The 23,835-nt window shown below is 40.0% G+C and overlaps 1 protein-coding gene across 2 annotated transcripts in view; it reads right to left on the reverse strand.

The window, feature by feature from the left end:
* Nucleotides 1-23,835, reverse strand: part of eys (eyes shut homolog) — a 198,208-nt gene that overhangs the window by 165,327 nt on the left and 9,046 nt on the right. For both annotated transcript variants that reach the window (XM_034201872.1, XM_034201873.1), the window contains 5 exons: nucleotides 23,716-23,832; nucleotides 9,433-9,629; nucleotides 8,499-8,626; nucleotides 6,605-6,719; nucleotides 5,159-5,318 (listed from right to left, as the gene is read on the reverse strand). In XM_034201872.1, the coding sequence (XP_034057763.1) occupies nucleotides 5,159-5,318; nucleotides 6,605-6,719; nucleotides 8,499-8,626; nucleotides 9,433-9,629; nucleotides 23,716-23,832 (717 nt within the window). The remainder of the gene's footprint in view (nucleotides 1-5,158; nucleotides 5,319-6,604; nucleotides 6,720-8,498; nucleotides 8,627-9,432; nucleotides 9,630-23,715; nucleotides 23,833-23,835) is intronic.

Consider the following 23,835-nt stretch of genomic DNA (forward strand, 5'->3'; position numbering starts at 1 on the left):
CGCTGCACCATCGCTGCGAAGGGGACCCAAGTTCCCATCAGCAAAAACACGTGGGTTTGCTATCCTGGCTCCAAAATGGTGGAATGAGCTCCCATTGACATCAGGACAACAGATAGCTTACACACCTTCCGGCGCAGACTGAAAACTCATCTCTTTCGACTCCACTTCGAGCAATAGAACTATTAACAAAGCACTTATATACTAATAAAGGGCTGGCTTATCTAAAGCCAGTTGAGTAGCACTTGAAATGTTTTTGCTCTATGAAGCCTGATGTACTTATATGATTCTGTTTTCTTCAAGTTTGTATTTTGTTGGTCGAACGCACTTATTGTAAGTCGCTTTGGATAAAAGCGTCAGCTAAATGCAATGTAATGTAATGATCTCCCATGTACATCACACTCTGAAGAATGTAAGTTTTGCCAAACATTTATGGTCTCTGTGTAATCGTTAATACACTACTTTTTGTCATTATTATTATTATGATAAATAATGAAAACTGAAGCATGAATAACTTCTTTGCATGTTTGGATTGCCTGCCTGCAGGTGAAGGAATAACGAGCACAGTATGTGAGTCCACCATTGCAGCCCCCTCAGATCCTGCTGACTGCCCAGGCCCATCTGAGTCCACCATTGCAGTCCCCTCAGATCCTGCTGACTGCCCAGGCCCATCTGAGTCCAACATTGCAGTCCCCTCAGATCCTGCTGACTGGCCAGCACTGAGTGATACAGTGAGAAAAGCCATGTGAACATTACATTGAAATCATGGTCTGATACCAGATGGGAGAGTCGGATCAACAGCATAGAGGCTGTAAGGTATCAGGCTGCAGAAGTCAGAGATGCACTTCTAGAGGTGAGGGATAAAGCCACAGATGGAGTTGTAAAAATTGAGGCACAATCTTTGGCTGAAGAGGTTGGATCATACCGCTTTGCAATATGCACTGTGGTATGGTATGACATCCTGACCAACATCAAACATGTCAGCAAAATGTTGCAATCAGTGTCAATGCAGCTGGATATTGCTGTTGACCTCCTGAGAAAAACAGAAGTTTCTTTGGTCAGCTACAGAAGCAATCGATTTGCTTCTGCCCAAGCATCTGCCAAAAGACATCTGTGGCCAAATGAATGTGGAAGTTGTTCTCAAGCAGAAGAGGCTGAGAACAACCAAGAGACAGTTCTCCTATGAGTCCTCGGAGGAGCAAGTGAGTGATGCACTAAAGAAACTCGAAGTTTCTTTTTTCAATATGGTGGTGGATGTTTCCATTGCATCACTGCAGGAGAGATTCAAGGCCTTAGGTGAAGTAGAGGAAAAGTTTGGGGTGCTACTCAACTTCCCTGACCTGCCAAAGGAAGATCTGACAAAGCAGTGTGAAACACTCAGCAACACTCTGAGCTGGGGTGGACAGTCAGACCTGGATAAGAGGGAACTTGCACTGGAGATGCAGAATTTCCCAGCTTTGCCAAAAGCCAACATGACCACCCTGGAACTTCTGCCTTTCCTACAGGAGAAGAAAATGAACGAAGTGTATCCAAATATGTGGGTGGTCCTCAGGATCGCTGTCACTATTCCAGTGACAGTTGCTGCTGGGGAGAGGAGCTTCTCCAAATTGAAGCTCATTAAAACATACCTGAGGTCGTCAATGGCTCAAGAACGCCTCAATAGATTAGCTTTAATAAGCATCAATCGCGAGGTTTCGGGGCAAATATCATTTGACGATACAATAAATGAATTTACAGCAAGGAAGTCCAGACGTGTCCGACTTTAAGGATGTGAACTAATTAAAGGACACAATAACATAGCAGAGACTTGTTGTTCTGATTGCCTGTTTCATTTGATTTATAGTGTGTGTAATGTTGTTCATTATCTTAATTTATTTGCAATAACCTCAGTTGTAAGAGCTCCGTTGGCTATATTTGTGTCCACGTTTGCACTTTCTTTTCTTAAAGTTTTAAGAGAAGCTACTTTTGTTTGACGAGTGATTTTCATTTAATAACTACAATATTAATAATAAGGATAAAATAAATAAATACGTTACATTTATTTGTTATTGTCTGTGGGTTATTGGTTATGTTCACATACTTATTTGGTTATTAAAATGTAAACCGATCTTTTTCATATGGGTGTTTTAGAGTTGTACCTCCCATCAGGTCTCTAGTAATTGTGTGCTCAAAGTGCACCAGATTGAAGCATTTTACTTTAAAATGTTAAAAAAAAAATCTTTCCGGGGGGGCATATCCCCGGACCCCCCTAGAGGATGTGACATCCACCCCCCAATTAAAACATGTTCATACAAGGAATACATTTGAAACCTTTATGTATATTACCTATGTCAATAAGTTTCTGTTTTTGTAGTGTATTGGTCTTTTGTAGAGATTTTTCATTTATTCTTTATATATTCTATTGTGTATTGCTTGGAGAGGGGGGGCACCAAATCATAATCTCGCCTAGGGCACCAAAATGTCTAGGGCCGGCCCTGCACACACACCTACACACTGTACCACACACACACCTACACACTGTACGAGGAGCGATAATGGAGGAGCTATAACCGAGGAACCACCAGACCATCCTTCGATGAAATCCTCAGACACTCGCCCCGCCCCATTACTGTGTATCGCTCACTGATTGGACGAGACAGTGCATGCACTGATCTGATGCTTCTTGACATGAGAGCAGTTTCCCAGCGGAGTGAAGAAAATACATGAAACTCACGAGAGTCACTCCTCAGTTTAAATACTGTGTTTTGTTTCAATTCTTGTATCATTTAGTTACAAATATGTGATATATCTGAACAACAAAGTGGTCAAAAATCATTTTATTCATGATCGCTTTTTTCGTTTTACATTTTCATTTATTGTCAGTCATTAAGTGTGCTATTAAAATGATAATGTGCTACATATCCACACAAACAAACAAAGTGTGCAATCCAATGAATGTTAATCTAACTGGGTTTTGATAGATAATATATCTATTTTTCTTCTCTCAATTATTTTATTTCTATTGTGCACTCTAATCAATATTAATCAAACTATTGTTCGTTTATACATTTTAAGAATGGCGTTTATCTTTTTTGAGAATGAGTTCTTATCTTATTTTATTTATTGGGGTCTACAACAGATGATACAAATGTTTGTGTCAGTAAATGTGTAGGCGGGGGTGTTTGTGAAAACAACGGGGACAGAGCTGGCTGCTGTCAGACGATCAGCTGTGCAGTGTCATCACAAACGGACGTCGCTTCACGTGACGCTCCGGAGGAAAGGACGTCTCATTGCTCTTAAAACTCATTTCCCTGCTTCTCGTGGTTTCCTTGCGTCTCTCCATGCTTCCCTGGTGGGAGGGACTAGTCGCAGGGAAACGACGCAAGTGAGGGACGCAAGGAATCCATTTAACCGAAGTGAGAAGGGCCCCAGGTCACTACCGGAGGGTCGAGGAGTCGAAATTTGAGTATTGAGAAGCCTCTATGGTTGCCCTTCTGTTTATTCTCCGCGCTGGATTTAGCAGCAGAGGTGGGGTTTCGCTGGTCAACATGTCCGTTAAAGTTGAAAAGTGCCGGTCAAAGGTCTTATTTGTTATTTATTGAGCTTTAAAACAAATGCATAAAGACTCTATATTCTTTCACACACACATACGGGTATTGGGCCGAGGGCGACACCGTACTTCCGGTATCCGCGGTTTTACGCGAGGTGCAAGCAGGCCAAGGGTTTAGCCGTACACCGTCTAGGTGTTGCTAAGCTTCCTGTACTGAATATCATAGTCTATTGCCTTAATCAATATCTAGTCAACTCTAAAATACCACATATATGCAATGGCATGATAATATTATTGTGACAAGTGGGGTATTCACCTGGTGTTTCCAGAAATTAGACGGAGATGCAGCCAAAATCGACGAAGGCCACTTTCGAGGGTCGTTTTTCCATACATCTGCAGGCAGTCTGTAAGGGCAATCCGACAACCCACACAGCTCTAGTTTACGCTGGTAACGACCTAGAGCACACCCCTCAAGTCCAGAGATGTAATCCGAAGACATGCAGCGATTTCTTCGGTCGTTAATTCAGAAAAAAAACCTAGTGCGCTCTGCCTGGCTACGTTAGCTAGCTCTTTATATTTGCACTTCCAGGATATTTGCACCTCCATGAAAATGGCGTATTTTTATATATATGGCGCGTGTTGCATTGTGGGTAGCTCGTGACGTCACTGTGTGAAAGAATAATAATATGAATATTATAAGAATAATACACGGAGGACGGAGCCGCTCTTTTCCTCCCCCTCTCCTGACAGCCCGTCAGTATCCGTGGTCTCATGCAGCTGGCTGATCCAGTAATGAGTGACCCGACGGTAGAATTAAACATATCTATAACTAGTTCACAGTTTGAGAGGTAATTAAAATAGCTAAGGGTGATGATCTAACTTGTGTGTTTTTTGTTCCGCTCATCGCTCCATCACAGCGGGCGGAGCAGCAGGTGATCATGCAGAGCTGCGTGTCTCCTCTCCTGTCCGATTAGACTTCACTCGCGTTTATGTCCATATCGATCAAATCTAGCTGGAAGCTCCTGCTGGGTGCACTGTCCTGCGAGATACCAGGACCTGGCTCGAAACACTGGGGCTATTGCGTCATCGTTATCAGGAAATGATCGTTATAGGGCGTAGACACGGAGCCGTTTGGCCCCCCAGAGTGCTTCGTCCGCAGATCTACCCACCTTGGGACCCGTTATCGTTATCTGCGTTTCCCTGTCAGCGTCGTGTGGCCGAACCGTCTATCTGATAGAGAACTGTAGCGGATACGACCTTTATCGTCCTCGTGTGGCTGCAGCTAGTCTTAAAATATTCAGAAAATGAATGCCTTCACCAACTGTGTTGGATGTCTGTCTCACATATTTGCATAAGATACATTTCATTCAGTAAATATGATGTTTACATAGCACCAAATGTCAAAACAGAACTCAAACCTCTGCCAACAGCATGTTAATGTCAAGCTATACCGGTTCCACGTCAGATTTTTCCCAAACATCCATCAGTCCTTCCTTCCTTGCCTGAAGACCAACATTGCCACAAGTGTTTTTACAAATTGATCTACATTTTTGAGATATCCTCCCAAGAGACAGACGGACTGCCGGATGGAAAGAGGCAACAAAACCAGATAAAAAAGCAAAGTTATCTCACCTGTGAAGCCGTGGGGGCACTTGCAGGTGTATCGTGGAGGAGAGGATGGCTGACTTGTTGCGATGCATGTTGCTCCATTCAAACAGCTGTTTGGCTTTATCAGGCAGGCATCGCCTACATATTGACAAAACTCTCCAATCCATCCTGGGGCACAAACACACTGCAGGAAAACAACACACTATTTGTTTGGGTATGTTAGAGCAGAGATTTGTTTTCCATTGATTTTTCTTCTTCTACCTGAGCACACTGGATTTCAAATTAAACAATGACCATGAGGATTACATTGTTGACTCTGTTTTAAGGATGTTTGGTGGGTGAAAAGTGTGGAAATGTAGTTTATTTTCACCCTTGAGCTGCATGAATTACGAAGAAAACATTTTGCACAGTGTTCATCTGATGGGGTTGTAAACATCAGCGGCAGTTTAGACAAACTGACATTTTTGTTTGAGTTATGGTTTAAGTGGCTTTGATGTTCAGGTGTTGTCTTTTGTATTTGTATTTGGGTGAACTGACATTTTTTTTGCTAGAAATCTGCACTTTGCCCTAAGACATGTTTACGTTTGGTTTGCTGGAGTACAAATGCAAAGCATAGCAGTCAAAATACAAATCCAAAAGAACTGTTCTACACTATATTTACAAATATTAAATCCATTTGATCCAAACTCTGGTTTTATTCCGTCTGTAAAGAGCCTCTCTTTTACCGAGCAAATAAATGAGCATGCTGCATTTAATGAACTACCCAATGGTTTTTCATAAGGTAAAATCACTTCAGAAATATACAAAACAAAACAAATTAAACATTTAAAAATGGCCTATGTGCAGCGAACATAATTGTTTTGCTTTTGTCCGACCCTGGTTTAAGGAGCACAAATAGGCAGTGCTGAAAAGTGCTTTAGATGAGGAACATTCTCAATGGCCTAATGGAACACGACTGATGGGGAATAATTAGGAGCTATGGGGCATTAGGAGCGGTCTCAGGTGTTGTAAAAAACACAGACATTGGAGGAGACTGAGCAATAGAAAGGCAAATTAGACCAGAAGCTGTCTGTTGGAGCAATACGTCTACATACTCACAGTGATCAATGGGTATGAATTGGATTACTGCTGTCTGGAGATATTTTCTATTAGTGAAGTAATTCTCTTTGTTTTTCTCAGAGGCAATAAATAGACCATTTCTATCCTTGTGAAATCTGTAGTTTATATTTGTATTTAATTAAAGAGAAAAAAAATCATAACATACTGTCGGTTAGCATTTGCCAGTAAATCATCTAATTTAAGGATAGATGCATCTAGAAAAGAATATCACTTTATACATTATATACGCTATGTCCCTCTATCTTTATTCACTTTGTTCACTTCATGTTCATACTGTTTTTTGGTGCAGCATGAGTCATATTTTGCGGCCGACAGAGTATTTCATTTAGACTGTAACATTGAATTACTTACCTGATACCTGCCAATTACACTCAAGCACAATCCCTCATTCAGGCAGTTGATATTGAGCAGCCTGCAGTAGTCAATTATTTCTTCACAATTCTTCCCGGAAAACCCACTCAGACATCTGTTAAGAGGAGGTCAGTGTCATCGGATCAATTCAGCCAAAGCCTTTAACACTAACAAGCCATATGTGTTTCTTTTACAAGATTTATTGGGCCATAATTTTGTTTTCTACATGACCTGTTTGTGATACAAACGTGGGTGATTTATTAACTGCAAATAGTTTTTTTATTTTGTATGACCTGGAAGGCCAAAAATAGTGGAGTTCGGATATCAACACAAATTAACACGAAAATAAATTATAAATAACAGATTATACTTCGCTACAGCTGAATAAATCCCCCTTCATATTTTGCTGATACTGTCTTATATAGAAATGTACCCATAACTTGATTTACATTCTTGTAACTTTAATACAGTGTTTCTTTGATTTGTATTATATTCAAGAGAATAAAGAGTGGTTATAATGAAGAAAAACACAATTGTCAAATGTATTATTTTGGAGCCTCCATCACAATTTGTGTGACATAAAACTAATTAGTCTGTGATCTTTTACAGTATAATGTCTGGATTTAAAAGACATCAAATGCGGAAACCTCAAAAGAATAGTTAAATTAAATAACCAAAAACATGTCTAACTTGTCTGTAAGAAAATGAAAATGTTTTTTATTTAAAGGTGAAGATGTCATTATACTTTATACATATTTGGTGTGCAAGTCGGTATTAGGCTCCAAAAAGGTGTATGTAGGATTGATAAAAGATAACAGCCGTCATGTTAAGGTTAACAAAGCATCCAGCGTATGAGTGTGGTTCTGAAGTCTTTTTTTATTAATGTTAGAGGAAAATGACATGGAGAAATAAGCTACACCGGCTCTGCAGACAATACTGTGAGTGAGATCAATTAATTGTATGTTGTGGTCTTCACATACAATGCATTAACAATAAGCCAACATTGAGGCTTAAGGTCTGCCAGAAAGGTTTGTTATAGTCCTAGAGCTCTTAATTACAATGTAATTATAATCACAATTCAGTGTAGAAAATGGAGAAAAAGGACTAATTTGTGTCAACTCTTAGAGGGAAATATTCACATGACCTTCCAGGCATCCGGAAAGGTAACAATAGGCCCAATTCCAAATCACACCCTACCCACTCCCACTCTGTGGCGGAGTGACACTCGCAGCTCAACGAAGCTCCCTCCTATCAGATGGGTGTAAATACAGCGGCAAGCTTTGGAACAAACTCCCCTCTCTCTGGCAGAAACAGGAAATGCTGTAACTGTACTGTATGTAACAACGGTTTCAAATCAGCATCTCTTTGACAAAAAATAAAATGAATAACTAAAATAAAACCCCAAACATCTTTAATTGTGTTACTTTTTTGTAAAGCTCTTTTAGTTTTAGACCTGATGTTTATAAGCTTCTTAGTTTTTGCAACAGTCTGTAAATATACACAACTTTATAATAAAATGCATAGGTATGACTAAACACAGGTATGATCCTAAGTAAATATAATATGAGGTTATCATGAGGTTGTTAACATCGCAATTTATCAGTGAATGTTTGCTGGAACTGTTTGTACACAGCTTGTTTCCTGACGGGCACACACAGCATTGAGTCTGGTCAGGTAGGGCAGCAGGTGAAGTCAGCACCGATGCAGACTTGCTGTTTGAGGGCTTGATAACCCACTCCCCCTCCACACTCGTTGGTTTGGAACAGCACTTAATGTGGCGGACCCTCCGCGCGAACGCGCAATCGGCGGGGCAGTGTGTAGGGGTAGGATGTAGGGGGTGGATTGGAATTGGGCCAATGAAAGTGACCTCCACTCAATCTATGTTATGTTTTACCTGCAGAAATGCTCATTCCCCCTGGACACACAGGTGGCGTTGTTGAGACATGGTGAGGGGCTGCACAGGTTCTGAAGCCTCCTGCAGGCTGGGACCACAGAACCATCGCCACAGACACAATCAGAGGCCTACACACAGAGAGAGAAACACACCAAGTCTTCTGTCAGCTCGGAAAACTGAGTGATTACACAAACATGACATAAGATCACTAACTGCAAGAACATTATCAATAGAGCAATTCTTTGTGGGTAGAGTATCTTACCTTGATTAACTCACATTATTATTTGTTACTGATCTCTTCAATTATTTTTAATTGCATCTAAGTAGGCAAGTAAATAACACGTGTATGCTAATGGTGTCGTAATTCAAAGGTAAAGAGATTTTAACTTCATATTAAGCTTCTAGAAACATATGTAAGTCAGGCTGCAGAAATATCATCCATTATTTTTGATAAATGTCCCTTTTAGACTGCTCTACTCTAGTACTCCAAATGTGCTGTGAAAATATGCAGTGCACTTGACAAACAGTAATGAACAAAACAAAGGTCAGGGGAAGACAATTAAACCATTACTGTATTTTCTCTGGTGTATCCTTGAGAACATTAGAAACTCCACTGCCTTTGCAAAATGTATGACCGCAATGGCATTGCTAGTGAAAGGTGAAAATTGCAGCAGGCATCTAATTGCAAAAAGCTTTTGACGAGAGGCATTTCAAACTGGCACTTAAACATGCGCTGGGTCATTCAATCAAAATGCTAGAGGAAGCAAGCTCTCATTCCCTGAGCTCATCTTCAGGAGGAAATATTAATTGCTGTTGCAGCCTTCAAAATGAGGCTATTTGATCTTGTTTCAAGACACTATATTCATTTTCATATGTCATTTCTAGTTTATCTCCCACCGAGATAAAACCAATAGGGGGAAATTAAAATCCTCACACGCTCCCCTGCAGTGCAGAGTTGTTCCTCCTGACATGGGTGTAACATGCAATCGTAGAACACTCTGGATTCGCAGTTGACACCCCCAAATTTTTCAGGACAACGACAAACAAATCCTTCGGGGGTGGGCTGACAAACGCCGCCATTTCTGCATGGATTTGGATCACAGGGGCCTTTCCTCTTCTCACAGGGTGGGCCTGCAAGGAGGATACAAAATGACAGCATTTCTATTCAGATTGTGGTAACTGTATTTACACTTAAGATACTACATCGTGTCAAAGCCTGTCAACTGGTGTGGCCCTATCGATGTTTCCACATTCTACGTTTAAACCAAGTGGTTAACATCAAAGTCAAAGTCAACTGTATTGTCAATCTCCAAATATGTTTGTACACACAGAAAGATCGAAATACTGTTTCCCACAGTCCCGAGGTATAAAATAACACATTAAAATACAAGAAAACTCAATAATTACAAAAAAACACAAAATAACCGTTTACTTCAAGTAAGCAGGATATATATATAAAAAGGTGATGTACATAGTGCAAATGTGAGTGCAAAATAGTTTCATAGCAGTCTGTGTGAATGGGGGGGTTTTAAAGTCCCGGTCCAGTGGGGGTAGGGTGGGGGGGTGAGATAGAGGGGAGAAAGGGAGAGAGGGGAGATGTGGGAGGGGGGGAGGGAGTTCAGCCTCCTGACAGCCTGTGGAAGAAGCTGTAACATGGGAAGGAACATGGAGCAGTTTTGAAATGGCTTCAGAGCATTTCAAGTTTCCTGACATGACTCATAATCCTCAAAGGAAGGGATGACTGACGTGTTTTATCAATAATTACACAGGACGGAGGAATGTGGGTTCTAACAATCAACGTAAAAGCAATACCGAGTGTAAATAGCATCGTTGCCTTCAGAATTATATGGTGGCCTCTGATTGATGATCTACTATAGAGCCTAATTGACCATTCCGATAACATCCTACTTAAGCTAACAAACCACACCAACTGGAAAATAATCAATACCAGCCAGCAGTAGTTATCCAGCACATGGGGAAATACAGAAAAGATGAAAAACACTAACGAGGATAACTAGTTCTTTAGATCCTGTACATTGTTATGGTTGTGCAAGACAAGTCATTATTAGAGAAAAGTCATTCATTTTAACCTCAAGACACAAAATATCTAGTGAATAGGATGGCAAAAGTTCTGAAAAGCTAACAAAACAATGTTGGGATCATTTAAAAATGCATGGTTTTCGCAACACAGTCTCACTCCCTGATCGTCCAGTAGCGACGCTTGGTCAGGGTCCTTTGGCATGCAGTTGTGACACACCGAGTCTCCTTCAGCTTCATAAACGGACACAAAGAGCTTTCAACTGATTGCAATGCATCGGTCCATGTCAGCGACACTTAAAGGCAATGTGAGCGTTGTTAGAAATTAAAATCAATGTTGATATGGCGTAATTTGAATTAAATACACTAATTAATTTAAATTAATAATTTTATTCTGAAAAAAACGGAAGTTCACACTATTAACTTAACACTTTTATTCTGAAAATTCTTCACTTCCGGTTATTATTAGCATGTGGCGAAATGCTACGTTTTCAAACCGTGAATCGAAGGTGAAATGACATGTGATGTTGTACACTAAACACACTGGCTTTAACACTCTTTTATTGACGCTGAATAACGTTTATCAGGGAATGTTTAAATAACCACAGACACCAGAATGATGTAATTTAGCAACAGAAAAAGGCAGGAATTGCATTGGACCCACCCCCGACGACGCCGGCCAATAGGAGAAGACCTCAGATGAAAGGAAGAGCAAGCCAATAATAGAGAACCGCAGTGACGCGTCCTAAAACCCGGAAGTAAGTTAGCATTTTTACCACATCCGGTTCCTTCGATAAAAAGCAATGCAATTTCTCCATAGAATTTTGGAAAATAGCTCCAAATAAGGTCTGTGTTTGACACAAATTGAAGAGACAGATCACGTTTTGTTCTACGACATTAAATACATCAGCAGTGACCCCGCTGGTGATTTTTGAAGAGTTTACGTGTCTGAAAAACGATGGTTGTTAACAAGTGGCTGAATAGGACTACATAAATTGTCCAGGCCGTTTTACGTCATTACACCGAACACGTAAAACACTCCCGCTAAATTTGTTTGCCCTGTTCTGCTTGCAAGCAAGTCCTGCCTCCTGAAAACTGTTCAAACAAACACTTCAACTTGTACCATTTATAATCTGTATGTTTGAATATGGATCTTAAGTTGGCGTGACGTTGAAGCAGCTGTAGTTCCTTTATAGCATAACGCTCATTTTGCTTCTTACGACTAGATTTATGCTTCGAAAATTATAAAAGTAGGGTAGACATGTGGATATTATCCGGCTGAACAAAACGTGATCCGTCTCTTAAATGTGTGTCAACCACAGACCTTATTTCGAGCTATTTTCCAAAATCCTATGGAGAAATTGCATTGCGTTTTTGACGAAGGAACCGGAAGGAGTTTACATCCGGGTTTTAGGATGCGTCACTGCGGTTCTCTATTGATCTCTTCTACCTCCTGACATTGGGCCCTTCTCACTTCGGTTAAATGGAATTCTTGCGTCCCTCACTTGCGTCGTTTCCCTGTGACTAGTCCCTCCCACCAGGGAAGCATGGAGAGACGCAAGGAAACCATGAGAAGCAGGGAAATTAGTTTTAAGAGCAATGGGATGTCCTTTCCTCCGAAGCCTCACGTGAAGCGACGTCCGTTTGTCTGACAGCAGCTCTGTCCCCGTTATTTCCACACACACCCCCGCCTCTGTTAGTACACATTTACAGACACAAACATTTGTATCATCTGTTGTAGACCCAAATAAATAAAAATAAAATAAGAACTCATTCTCAAAAAAGATAAACCCTCTCCTAAAGAAACCCACTCTCAACCCGTCTGATGTTATAAACTACAGGCCTGTCTCTCTCCTCCCGTTCCTGTCTAAATCACTTGAACGCGCTGTCTTTAAACAACTCTCCTGTTATCTCAATCAGAACAACCTTCTGGATCCGCACCAGTCTGGTTTCAAGGCAGGTCACTCCACAGAAACTGCTCTCATTGCTGTCACGGAGGAACTGCACACTGCCAAAACTGCATCCCTCTCCTCTGTCATCATCCTATTGGACCTGTCTGCCGCATTCGACACGGTGAATCATCAGATCCTCCTTCGCACTCTCCAAAAACTTGGAGTTTCAGGCTCTGCACTTTCCCTCCTCACCTCATACCTGAAAGACCGTACCTACAGGGTGACTTGGAGAGGGTCTGAGTCCGACCCTTGTCAATTAACTACGGGGGTCCCTCAGGGCTCTGTTCTTGGTCCCCTCCTCTTCTCCGTGTACACAAACTCGCTCGGATCAGTCATTAGCCCGCATGGTTTTTCTTACCACTGCTACGCTGATGACACCCAATTAATTCTGTCCTTTCCCCGCTCAGAGACCCAGGTCGTTGCACGCATCTCTGCTTGTCTAGCTGACATCTCTCAGTGGATGTCTGCTCACCACCTCAAGCTCAACCTTGACAAGACTGAGCTGCTCTTCCTCCCGGGAAAAGATTGTCCCACTCTTGACCTAACAATCAACATCGGCACCTCAGTTGTTTCCCCGACTCAGACTGCAAGGAATCTGGGTGTGACCCTAGATAACAACCTGTCCTTCACTGCAAACATCGCTGCTACAACCCGTTGCTGCAGATACACGCTTTACAACATCAGGAAGATACGTCCCCAGCTGACTCAGAAAGCGACTCAGGTTCTGGTCCAGGCTCTCGTCATCTCACGCCTAGACTACTGCAACTCCCTCCTGGCTGGTCTACCTGCATGTGCCATCCGACCTCTGCAGCTCATCCAGAATGCAGCGGCTCGTCTGGTCTTCAACCTTCCTAAATTCTCCCACACCACTCCACTCCTCCGCTCCCTTCACTGGCTTCCGGTAACTGCTAGAATCCACTTCAAGACACTGGTACTTGCTTACCATGCTGCGAATGGATCTGGCCCTTCCTACATCCAGGACATGGTTAAACCGTACACCCCAGCGCGTGCACTACGCTCTGCATCAGCCAAACGACTCGTTGCGCCCTCGCTGCGAGGGGGACCCAAGTTCCCATCGGCGAAAACACGTGGGTTTGCTGTCCTGGCTCCAAGATGGTGGAATGAGCTCCCCATTGACATCAGGACGGCAGATAGCTTGCACATCTTCCGGCGCAAACTGAAAACTCATCTCTTTCGACTCCACTTCGAGCGTTAGAACTATTAACGAAGCACTTTTATACTAATAAAGGACTGGCTTACCTAAAGCCAGTTGAGTAGCACTTGAAATGTTTGGCACTATGAAACCTGATGTACTTATATGATTCTGTTTTCTTCAAGGTTGTGTCTTCCTGGTCGAATGTACTTATTGTAAGTCGCTTTGGATAAAAGCGTCAGCTAAATGCAATTTAATGTAATGTAATGTAATAAACGCCATTCTTAAAATGTATAAACGAACATTAGTTGGATTAATATTGATTAGAGTGCACAATAGAAATAAAATAATTGAGAGAAGAAAAAGAGATATGTTATCTATCAAAACCCAGTTAGATTAACATTCATTGGATTGCACACTTTGTTTGTTTGTGTGGATATGTAGCAAATTAACATTTTAAATAGCACTTAATGACTGACTGAATGGAAATGACAATAAATGAAAATGTAAAACGAAAAAAGCGATCATGAAAATGTTTCCAAAAAATGAATAAAATGATTTGTGACCACTTTGTTGTTCAGATATATCACATATTTGTAACTAAATGATACATTAATTGAAACAAAACACGGTATAAACTGAGGAGTGACTCCCGTGAGGTTCATGTATTTTCTTCACTCCGCTGGGAAACCGCTCTCATGTCAAGAAGCATCAGATCAGTGCATGCACTGCCTCGTCCAATCAGTGAGCGATACACAGTAAGGGGGCGGGGCGAGTGTCTGAGGATTTCATCGAAGGTTGGTCTGGTGGTTCCTCGGTTATAGCTCCTCCATTATCGCTCCTCGCTCCTCCGGCAAAAAATAAGGCCACTGGGACGCTACTCAAGATGGCGCAGACAAATCAACTTCCGGTGAGACCGAGACCGAGGAGCGAGGAAATGAAAAATAAGAGAAGTGAGAAGGGCCCCTGGGCTGACCGGACGCATGGGGGGAGAGCCGCCACTCGCAAATGTCATTTGTACACCACCGCAACTTTTGTGTAATTAAATGCTGTTCACTTTTATAAGCTTCCCTTGACTCTTTTCAATTTCTCCTGCCTTCAGGGTTCTAGAATTACTAACAGCATCCATTCTCATTGGATAATGGAGAATCTTACACCAGGAAGTAAGTATTCTCCTTACTGTTGATTGATTTTACAGTGATATCTGCACTACTCATCAACTGAAAAACACCAGATTATCCTTGTTAATTACACAACATTGATTGGTTTAAAATGTGTACAATGCTTTTGTATTTTTCCCCTTCGATTCGGAGAAACAAATATTTTTTCTGAGTTTAGGATGGCAGAAGACACTACACTACCCAGAATCCTCAGCTATCATTTAGGACTACACCAGTAGTTCTCAAACTTTTTCTGTCATTCCCCACTTTGAACAGGTGGGCCTTTTCAAGCCCCACCTGTTCCTCATTGCTCCAATAAAATGGTAGGCCAAGCTTAAAATTGTCAAATGTATCGTTCTATAACAGGGGTCTCCAACCTTTTTATTTCAAAAAATAAAACAAGTCGGGGGCTACTTTTACTCCTCTTTTTTGTTTTTTTGCAGTGTATATATTTAGCACATTTTAACATTATTACATGCTACCTTTAACCTTAGAGTGCTGTTTGGGTCTGTGGGACCCGTTTTCAGTGTTTACTAAAATAAAATGTGTGCAATTTAATTATTTTAACCTGCTTTATTTGGGGGTGGACCTCACCTCCTCTAGGGTCCGGGGGCATGCACCCCCAGGAAGATTTTTTTTAAATGTTGAAGTTAAATGCATCAATCTGGTGCACTTTGAGCTAGGGCTGCTCAATTAATCGTATTTTAATCGCAATTACGATTTTGGCTTGCAACGATTATGAAAACAACATAATCCAAATAAAACGATTTTATTTATTTTTTAAATAGGTTTTTCAGTTGAGTTATACTTAAAGTTCAGGGTAATCAACTGTTAAAAACATACTTTTCAAATAATTTTCTTCAATAAATTGATGTTTTCAAAGTAAATGGTTAATCGTTTTTAATAATCGTGATATCAATTATTGACCCAAATAATTGAGATTATGATTTTTGCCATAATCGAGCAGCCCTACTTTGAGCCTAACATGAATTTATGGAAACAGCTCTCAACACTCAGATGAAAGGGAGCTGTATACTTTTCAATAATCCAAACATCTTTAGAATATGATCACAACAAATCATTTAAACTTGTTTATTCTTATCTTATGTTACCTAGTTAGCATTCTTTCTTTTTATTTTTGCATATTTGACTAATCCCTCCCCTTTTAAACTTTTTACTGTCCTATAGAATGATTTATTACTGAATTTGTTACAACTTTATTAAATAGATAAAGGTGTGCTCTCTCTCTTGCTCTCTCACTCTCTCTCTCTCCATTACTGTACATTACATTGCATTTAGCTGACGCTTTTATCCAAAGCGACTTACAATAAGTGCGTTCGACCAACAAAATACAAACTTGAAGAAAACAGAATCATATAAGTACATCAGGCTTCATAGAGCAAAAACATTTCAAGAATATACAAGTGCTTTGTTAATAGTTCTATCGCTCGAAGTGGAGTCGAAAGAGATGAGTTTTCAGTCTGCTCCACATTGCTTTTCTTCCCGACTGCAACGCTGTTGTGTGTGTCTGTGAGAGCCTTTCACATGTGTGTATGAGAGATTTTTACCAGTGGCGAGCCTGTCTCTGAGGGCCTAAGATATTTTACAAAATAATATTTAAAAACATTAAAACAAATTATATTTTTTTAATATATTTTTTTAAAATATGTTTTTAGTAATATTTGTCATTAGTTTTACCAAAAATAACTTGATTAAATTGTATTTAAAATAACATTTCCAAAGAAATAAATCCTTTGAATCTGCCTATTCAGTTTGGGTTTGAATGTGAAGGGTTAAATGAAAGAAGCTCCTCTCTGCGAGTCTGTGAAGACAGGAGCTGATTGGACGTCCAGCTGTGAACTCACAGAGGGCCAGCTATAGTAACTGAACAAGATAATGTCAAATGACAGTACAATTGACCAATCATATCTTCCATCTAAATGGGTGGAATTTATTATCGCGGACTTTATGACAAGTTCCGCCCGCTGTGAAACGTTTCTTGTTTCCATAGCAACAACAACTGTCAACAGCGTAAACTCGCCTTCAAAATAAAAGCATGCCAAATGACACTTAAGACATACAACTGCAACCAAAGTAACAAACACAATGCAATATCCTTTTCAATAACACAAATTGGGTTATCTACAGGTGTTGTTTTGTGTGGTAGAGGGTCGCTTTCATTGATGCGTTTTGCACCCCGGGCCGTTGTTTTGATATTCCACCAGTGTGAAAAAAAAATAAAAAAAATAATTGTAATTATTTATTTTTTTTGCGACCCACCAATCACATCTCTGCGCCCCACACTTTGAGAAACGCTGGACTACACCATGTGCTTTGCTTGACAAACCCTATGATTAGTCCTCACGCTCTGTGATTAGATGTTGGAGTGGCAGTGCGCGAAGTTTACGCAGAGCATCAAAAAGTACTATGAAATGGAATTAAACCCATCGACGTCACACTGTCCAAAACAGGACTCGAACGTGTCTACCCCCAAATAGTGCAAGTAAATACAAAAAGAAAAATAGTAAAATAGTGAAATAGTGCGATAAGCAGTGCTTGAATTGGGCCGGTATACTCACCGGTACGCAGTACCGGACTTCTGATTTTTACCCATCTGGTACCGTTACTTCTTACTGAGTACCGGCACGGTGCCGGTACGGCGGTACTCAGTAGATGCGTCATGAGGTGCCCCCGCCGCATTGCCCGCCTCGCCCCCGGAGCAGCCGTCTTCGTCGCCCCAAACACCGCCACCCCTCGGCGGCTTGCAAGTGCCAGAGGACCTCGGCAAAACAGAGCCTGCCCCCAGGTATATTTAAACAAGTTCCCAACTCGCCTGTACAGTGGGGTAAGGTGCTCATTTAGCAGCTCATGGTTTAAAAACAGAGATTGGCTGGAATTTCCTGTAAAAAAGATGCCATCTTCTGCTATGCCTGTAGACATTTCGGTTCAAATACATCTAACGCAGATGCCTTCACCACAATTGTACCAGAGTACCAAACGCTGTGTCCTGGTACTCGTCTGAGTAACTCACTAAAATGAAACACTATGACAGTAAAACAAGAATAGAGTTTAAAAGGGGAGTGATTTGTAAAATAAAGAAATAGAAAATCTGTTTCCAGTTCTGTTTCATATGGATGTTGAGAGATGTATCCATAGATCTCTTAATTTTGCTCTCAACGTGCACCAGATTGATGCTTTTAACTTCAATATTTAAACAAATTATTGTGTTAGATCCACTCCCCACTTGTAAAAATAGCACTTTACCCCTGCACCCCCTCTAATCTCAGATGCACCCTGAGTCATTTTGTTTAAGTACAGTGAGCCTTTCTAAAATATACAGTAAAGAGACAAACCCACCAGCATTATAGGATATACTATGACTGAGCCACATTCTTGTTTTTGGGCTGTATAAATAAATTGACTTGAAACAGTTGCTGATTTAGAGTACTGGCACCTTTTTTATTCCAATTCAAGCACTGGCAATAAGAGTCTATATACAAGTGATTGAAATATGATATATTAGATAAATAATTTCTAAGTAGCAGCCAGATGAATGTTATGGATGTTGTTTCAAAGTTCAGGTGTTTAATAGTCTTATGGCCTGTGGGATGAAACTGTCCCTGAGTCTGGTAGTTTTAGTCCGGATGCTGCGGTAACGCCTGCCAGACGGCAGCAGACTGAACAGTTTGTGGCTGGGGTGATGGGGGTCTTTTATAATCCTGAGGGCTTTCTTTAAGGTTAACCTGGTATTTTTACTCCACTACATTTATTTTTGTTACTTTTAATTACTTCACAGTACTTACTCCATCTCAGGTTGTTGTGTTTCATGCTGTGAGCATGTGAATTCAAGTTTGTGGTTGCGCATCACAGGAGATTTGGTTGGTCTGTGGAGACAGAACACAGGACCCAAAAGCAGGACTCAGAGACAGTTGTCCAAAAATAGAATGTTGTTTAATAACAAAAACTAAGTCGTACTTTCCAAAAATAGAAAGTAGTTAAATAACAAAAACTAAGTCGTACTTCAAAACTCACTTGACAAAAGGTATATTTCTCAAAGTAAAGTTTCAGGAGTCAAAAGGCCCAGGTTCTCACGACATGAAACATAACGAACTGACATGGGACAAAGAAACACAAGGGCTATTTATAGGTGAGGAGGATGGGCACAGGTGAAAACTATCAGGGCAGGGCCAAGCAATCCCAAGGGCGGGAAACACACAGGCAGGAAATGTGGGATCTGGAATGAGAGGGAAGGATTACTTTCAAAATAAAAACAGGAAGTGACAAGATCAAAACACAAGACTAGAGTAAAAAACATAACTTGACCTAACATAACTGTTGAGTCACAACATGCCAATGAAGTCAGGTCTACTGTAACATTGATATATAAATGAGTACTTGATCATGAATGGCAGTTCGCTGTTGTCAAAACAACTCGCAAGGTTATAAAATGATGTGTGGTTCAGTCACCCCATGATCTTGCCAATATACACAATTATTTTAAATATGCATTACATTTTATTTGATCATGTTAGAATAGTCTTTTTGGAATAGAAAACGTATTGCTTTAACTTATCATTATGACGTTAATGTTGATTGCACGATGTAATGATGGTAGTATAATGACACCATCAGCGTTTCAATTGGTTTAATTTAAGCCTCAGGTTCACTTTACAATTTTATATGCCTAATGGTCATGATGTTCCTTTCACAGTAAGCTTTCATTGTGAGAGTCAAAGACAGAGAGAGCCTTTTGCTTAAAGGTAACTCAACAATATAGCTTACATTAGATATCCCCAGGTAGCAGAACAGTGGGAGTAACATTAACTGTGAAAACTCAACCAGGCCAGAAATTTATGAAAATCAAGGGACAGAAAATGTTATCAAAGCGATCCAACCTCTATTATTATCCCTTCCTCCCAGTGGCGAGCCGTGACATTTATACCTAGGCCCTCTGACCTGATTTGGCTTGGCTTCCTATTTTGTATGGACATGCTTTTATTTTGAAGACGAGTTTACGCTGTTGACAGGAAGTTGTTGTTACTATGGAAACAAGGAAAGCTTCACAGCGTGCGGAACTTGTCATAAAGTCCGCGATAATAAAACACACCCATTTAGAGGGAAGATATGATTGGTCAATTGTACTGTCATTTGACATTACTCTCTCGTTCAGTTACTACAGCGGGCCCTCTGTGAATTCATAGCTGGACCACCAATCAGCTCCTGTCTTCACAGTAACTCGCAGAGAGGAGTTTCTTTCATTTAATCCTTCACATTCAAACAGAAACTGAATGGGCAGATTCGAAGGATTTATTTCTTTGGAAATGTTATTTTAAATACAATTAAATTAAGTTATTTTGGTAAATCTAATGAACATTTTTTTTTTTTCCTTTTTTTAAATAAAAGATTTTATGTTTTTAAATATTATTTTGTAGAATAACTTAGGCCTAGAGGGCCCTGACGGCTCGCCACGGCTTCCTCCTTTATTAATATTATTATTATTATTATTATTATTATACCGCTGGAATTGCTGGAAGGGAAAAATAATGGTACTGCATTAAGAATTGTTAAAACTTGTACTGTGTTTTATGTTGTTCTCAGTCATTGCTTGACCTAATTGAATGTAATATTATGCTTAAGAGTTACTAACAATGAAATTGCCTGTATGAGCACAAGGTAATAGGCAACAAATTACGTCATACTGTTTCATGTCTCTTTATGTGCAGAAGACTTGGTTCTCCCTTAGTGGGTTGTTATATTCCATTATACATTTTTTCTGTATTACTATAAATATTATTAAATATATGTGTTGTGCTTTCAGTATGTAGCATACAATATTGTTGATTTATTAAATTGCCTACAAGTTAAGAATGACAAAAATGCTGCAATTATCATTGCTGCTTTAACCACAATATTATTCTATAATCATTAACAGCAAGTACATTAATAAAAAGGAAGTCATGATAACAATGTATAAATGACTTTCATGGTGGATGTTCACTGAACTGTAAACTAAGCAGACAGAGCTGCAGCCTGCTTCAAAAGTGTCTTCCAAGATAAAGTCATTCTGAACTAAGCAGTAGCCAGTAGTTTTCCAAAAACTGCAGGACCGCAACACTTTCACCAGCAGCAGAAGAACCAGTGTCGGGGTAAAGCCGCAGTGACATTGTATGCAAAGGATAAAGTTAGACTGAATTCCCTGCAGGTTCAAGGTGAATAAGATTTGATGTTATTCCCTGGTGAGGGTTTTCATTGTTGTGTTCCTCACAGGTGTCTACACATTTATCTTCCGAGTTACTCTTTCTTTGCATATTTTCTTTAATCCCCCTGCTGATACAAGTGCTCATGTCCCAGAGGCTCCTCATAGCCTCCTCTGTGGGCATCAATCTTACTCTGTACAACTTCAGAGTTAGCTTTTTCTTCAACTTATTTTCCCCCAGAAATGCAGTTTTCATAACCACAATACTCAAAGTTACTCAAATACATACTAGCATAGTATGTTAAGGAACACTTTCATCTACCACACATACATGACAGAGATAATGGTTGTAGCACTCAACAGAGATACACGTTTTGCATGGTAATGTATGGTCTAATAGATTTTGTATCATTTGTATTTGTGCTGGCAAACCAAATTGCTCATCTCCAACACATTATGGCAGTGATTATGGACTGCAGCAATCTAATATACATAAAGAAAACAACATTGTGTCAGTATCTAATTAAATAGTTTAACAAGGGTAATAACCATAATATAGTCCAAATTACACTTTAAAAATATGATATCGCTAACCACAAGATTACAAAAACAATTAACACCTTATATCAAATGGAAATGGCCCCATAATAATGGTAATACCTTGCAACAAACACCCTAGAGACAGTGCAAAGGAGAGTCAAATCAAAAGAAAATCTCATTTGAAACGTCCCATGAGTTCCGCTCATTATTCTGTGCGCATAGACTTTGGCCTGTGAGGGCAGCCAGCGCTGGAGCAGCCACTAACTTCCAGGTGATTAATGAGGCAACTACAGCAGGGAGGTGGATGCAGCAGAAGCTCCACAGAACTCCCAAGAAGCTGATGGGACAGCAGGACACCATGACGATGCCAAAGCACCCTGAGGAGTCTGCTTACTTGAGAGAGTAGCAGCAATTAAAGCAAATTAGATAAAAGCTGCTAAGCTAAGTGCATGCAACTTACCAATCTGTTTCTGATGTGAGTCATGTGAAATTTAAAAACAGACAAGGGCGGAACCTTTTACATTGCCACCTGTTTGGTTTGTTTTTCACAAAATGTCATCTTACATCAGTTATTTATAACAAAATACATGTTTGTGTTTTTTATTTAACTGGTGCTACAGCTAGATCATTTGCAGTCATGTACTTTTTAAAGCCAATGAAGAATACAGTTACAGTTTGAAGGGATGTAATATTCTAAGGGAGCTATATGAATGTTGAGAGTAAAACATAAAGGATGGAAGACTACTTTCAAAGTTTTTATGACATTACATTTAACCTACTTAGATGTTACTTTGATATTTAATAAAAATACATAATTTTTTTAAAGAAATATACGACCTTATGATTCTTGCATCATGCGTTCAACTCAGCCTTCATTTGGTATTCACTACATAAAGAGTATGAAGGTAAAGCATAATTGCCCCCTTTCAAACATTCAGAATCTTGCCATTATAAAGCTAAAATACTTTCTGAGTTGTTTTATGAAATAGTTTAAAAGGACTGGACCACCTGTACAGTTTAAAACTTCCTGTACTAGCATCACAGGAAGTAACCTTGAAATATCTTCTCCACAAATAATAAGCAGGAAGCATGGGCTGGACTTGAAGTGGCAAAGCAATGAATCAATGTGAACAGCCACCTGGAGGTTTTACCACAGAAAGTTCAATGCAAGCTTGTTTTAACAAGACAGTGAGTTCCAGGGCAACCGGAAAAGCACAGAGGTCTTGTAACCCACTTGTGTCTTAAACCGATTAACCTAAGTGTTTATTACTAGAGCAAATGAGGCCCATTACCTAAATACTGTGTGAAGTAGTAATGTAATAAACAATCTCACCAGAACACAAGTGCCACGCAATGCTCACACAAGAGCCCCCAGCAACTTATCTAAGTAACACAGCAAGGAACATAACGTGGCTGCTAATAAAAAAAGAAACGTGACAATTTGACTTTTATAAAATGTTTAAAGAGAGAGGAATTAGCATACACTAGACTTGACTTGGCAGTAACTTACTTCCAACACAACCAAAAGCATGATACACAGAGAGTTAAGTAGAAATAAGAAAGACTATAAATCTAATGTAGAACACTGCCATACATTGATCTGCTGCGAGACCGGTTTAAATATAATGATATAACGTGTTTTTGCTTCATTTAAGCTGTTTCTGTTTTAGCGCGTGCAAACTTCTTCCTAGCAGCCTTCAAAAATATGACCAGTATAAAAGTTGGGATTTAATAGGCTCAGCAGAAACAAAGCACAATAAATTACATTTTAATTGATTGCTGTAAACCTTTTGTTTTACCAAATGTGACACGCTCAGTTTAGCACTGGCTTTTTTACAACTGCATTTCACTGGTCGTAATATGAGGTATTTGATTTGAAGTGGCCGCTTCATATATTATGATGACAAATATAACATCAGGTGGGATCAGGTTCAGAGCCCATGAGGAAATGCTGATCTTTTAAAAGATAAATTACTTTTGTATTTTTCTGCTTCAACATTTTCTAAAGATGGTTGCCCCTTTGACGCATTTGACAAGGTAGTGACTATAGAACTGAGATTCAGATACATCGAAAAACTGATTAGCTATCTGTTATTCACATATAAGGGATCAAAGCTGTATCAGCATTCAATTTATGGTTTCATGGTCACATTCAAGCAACTGAATAAGAGCTGCTTACCAGAGGATCCTGTGTCACAGATGCATTTAAAGGATGCAGGCGATCCTTGAACGCATGTCCCATTTTCACAAATTCTGTCACAGCTTTCTTTTCCAATGACTTCGGAGCAGTTCACCCCTA

Source organism: Gymnodraco acuticeps, unplaced genomic scaffold (genome assembly GCF_902827175.1).
Source record: "Gymnodraco acuticeps unplaced genomic scaffold, fGymAcu1.1, whole genome shotgun sequence".
Taxonomy (NCBI): domain Eukaryota; kingdom Metazoa; phylum Chordata; class Actinopteri; order Perciformes; family Bathydraconidae; genus Gymnodraco; species Gymnodraco acuticeps.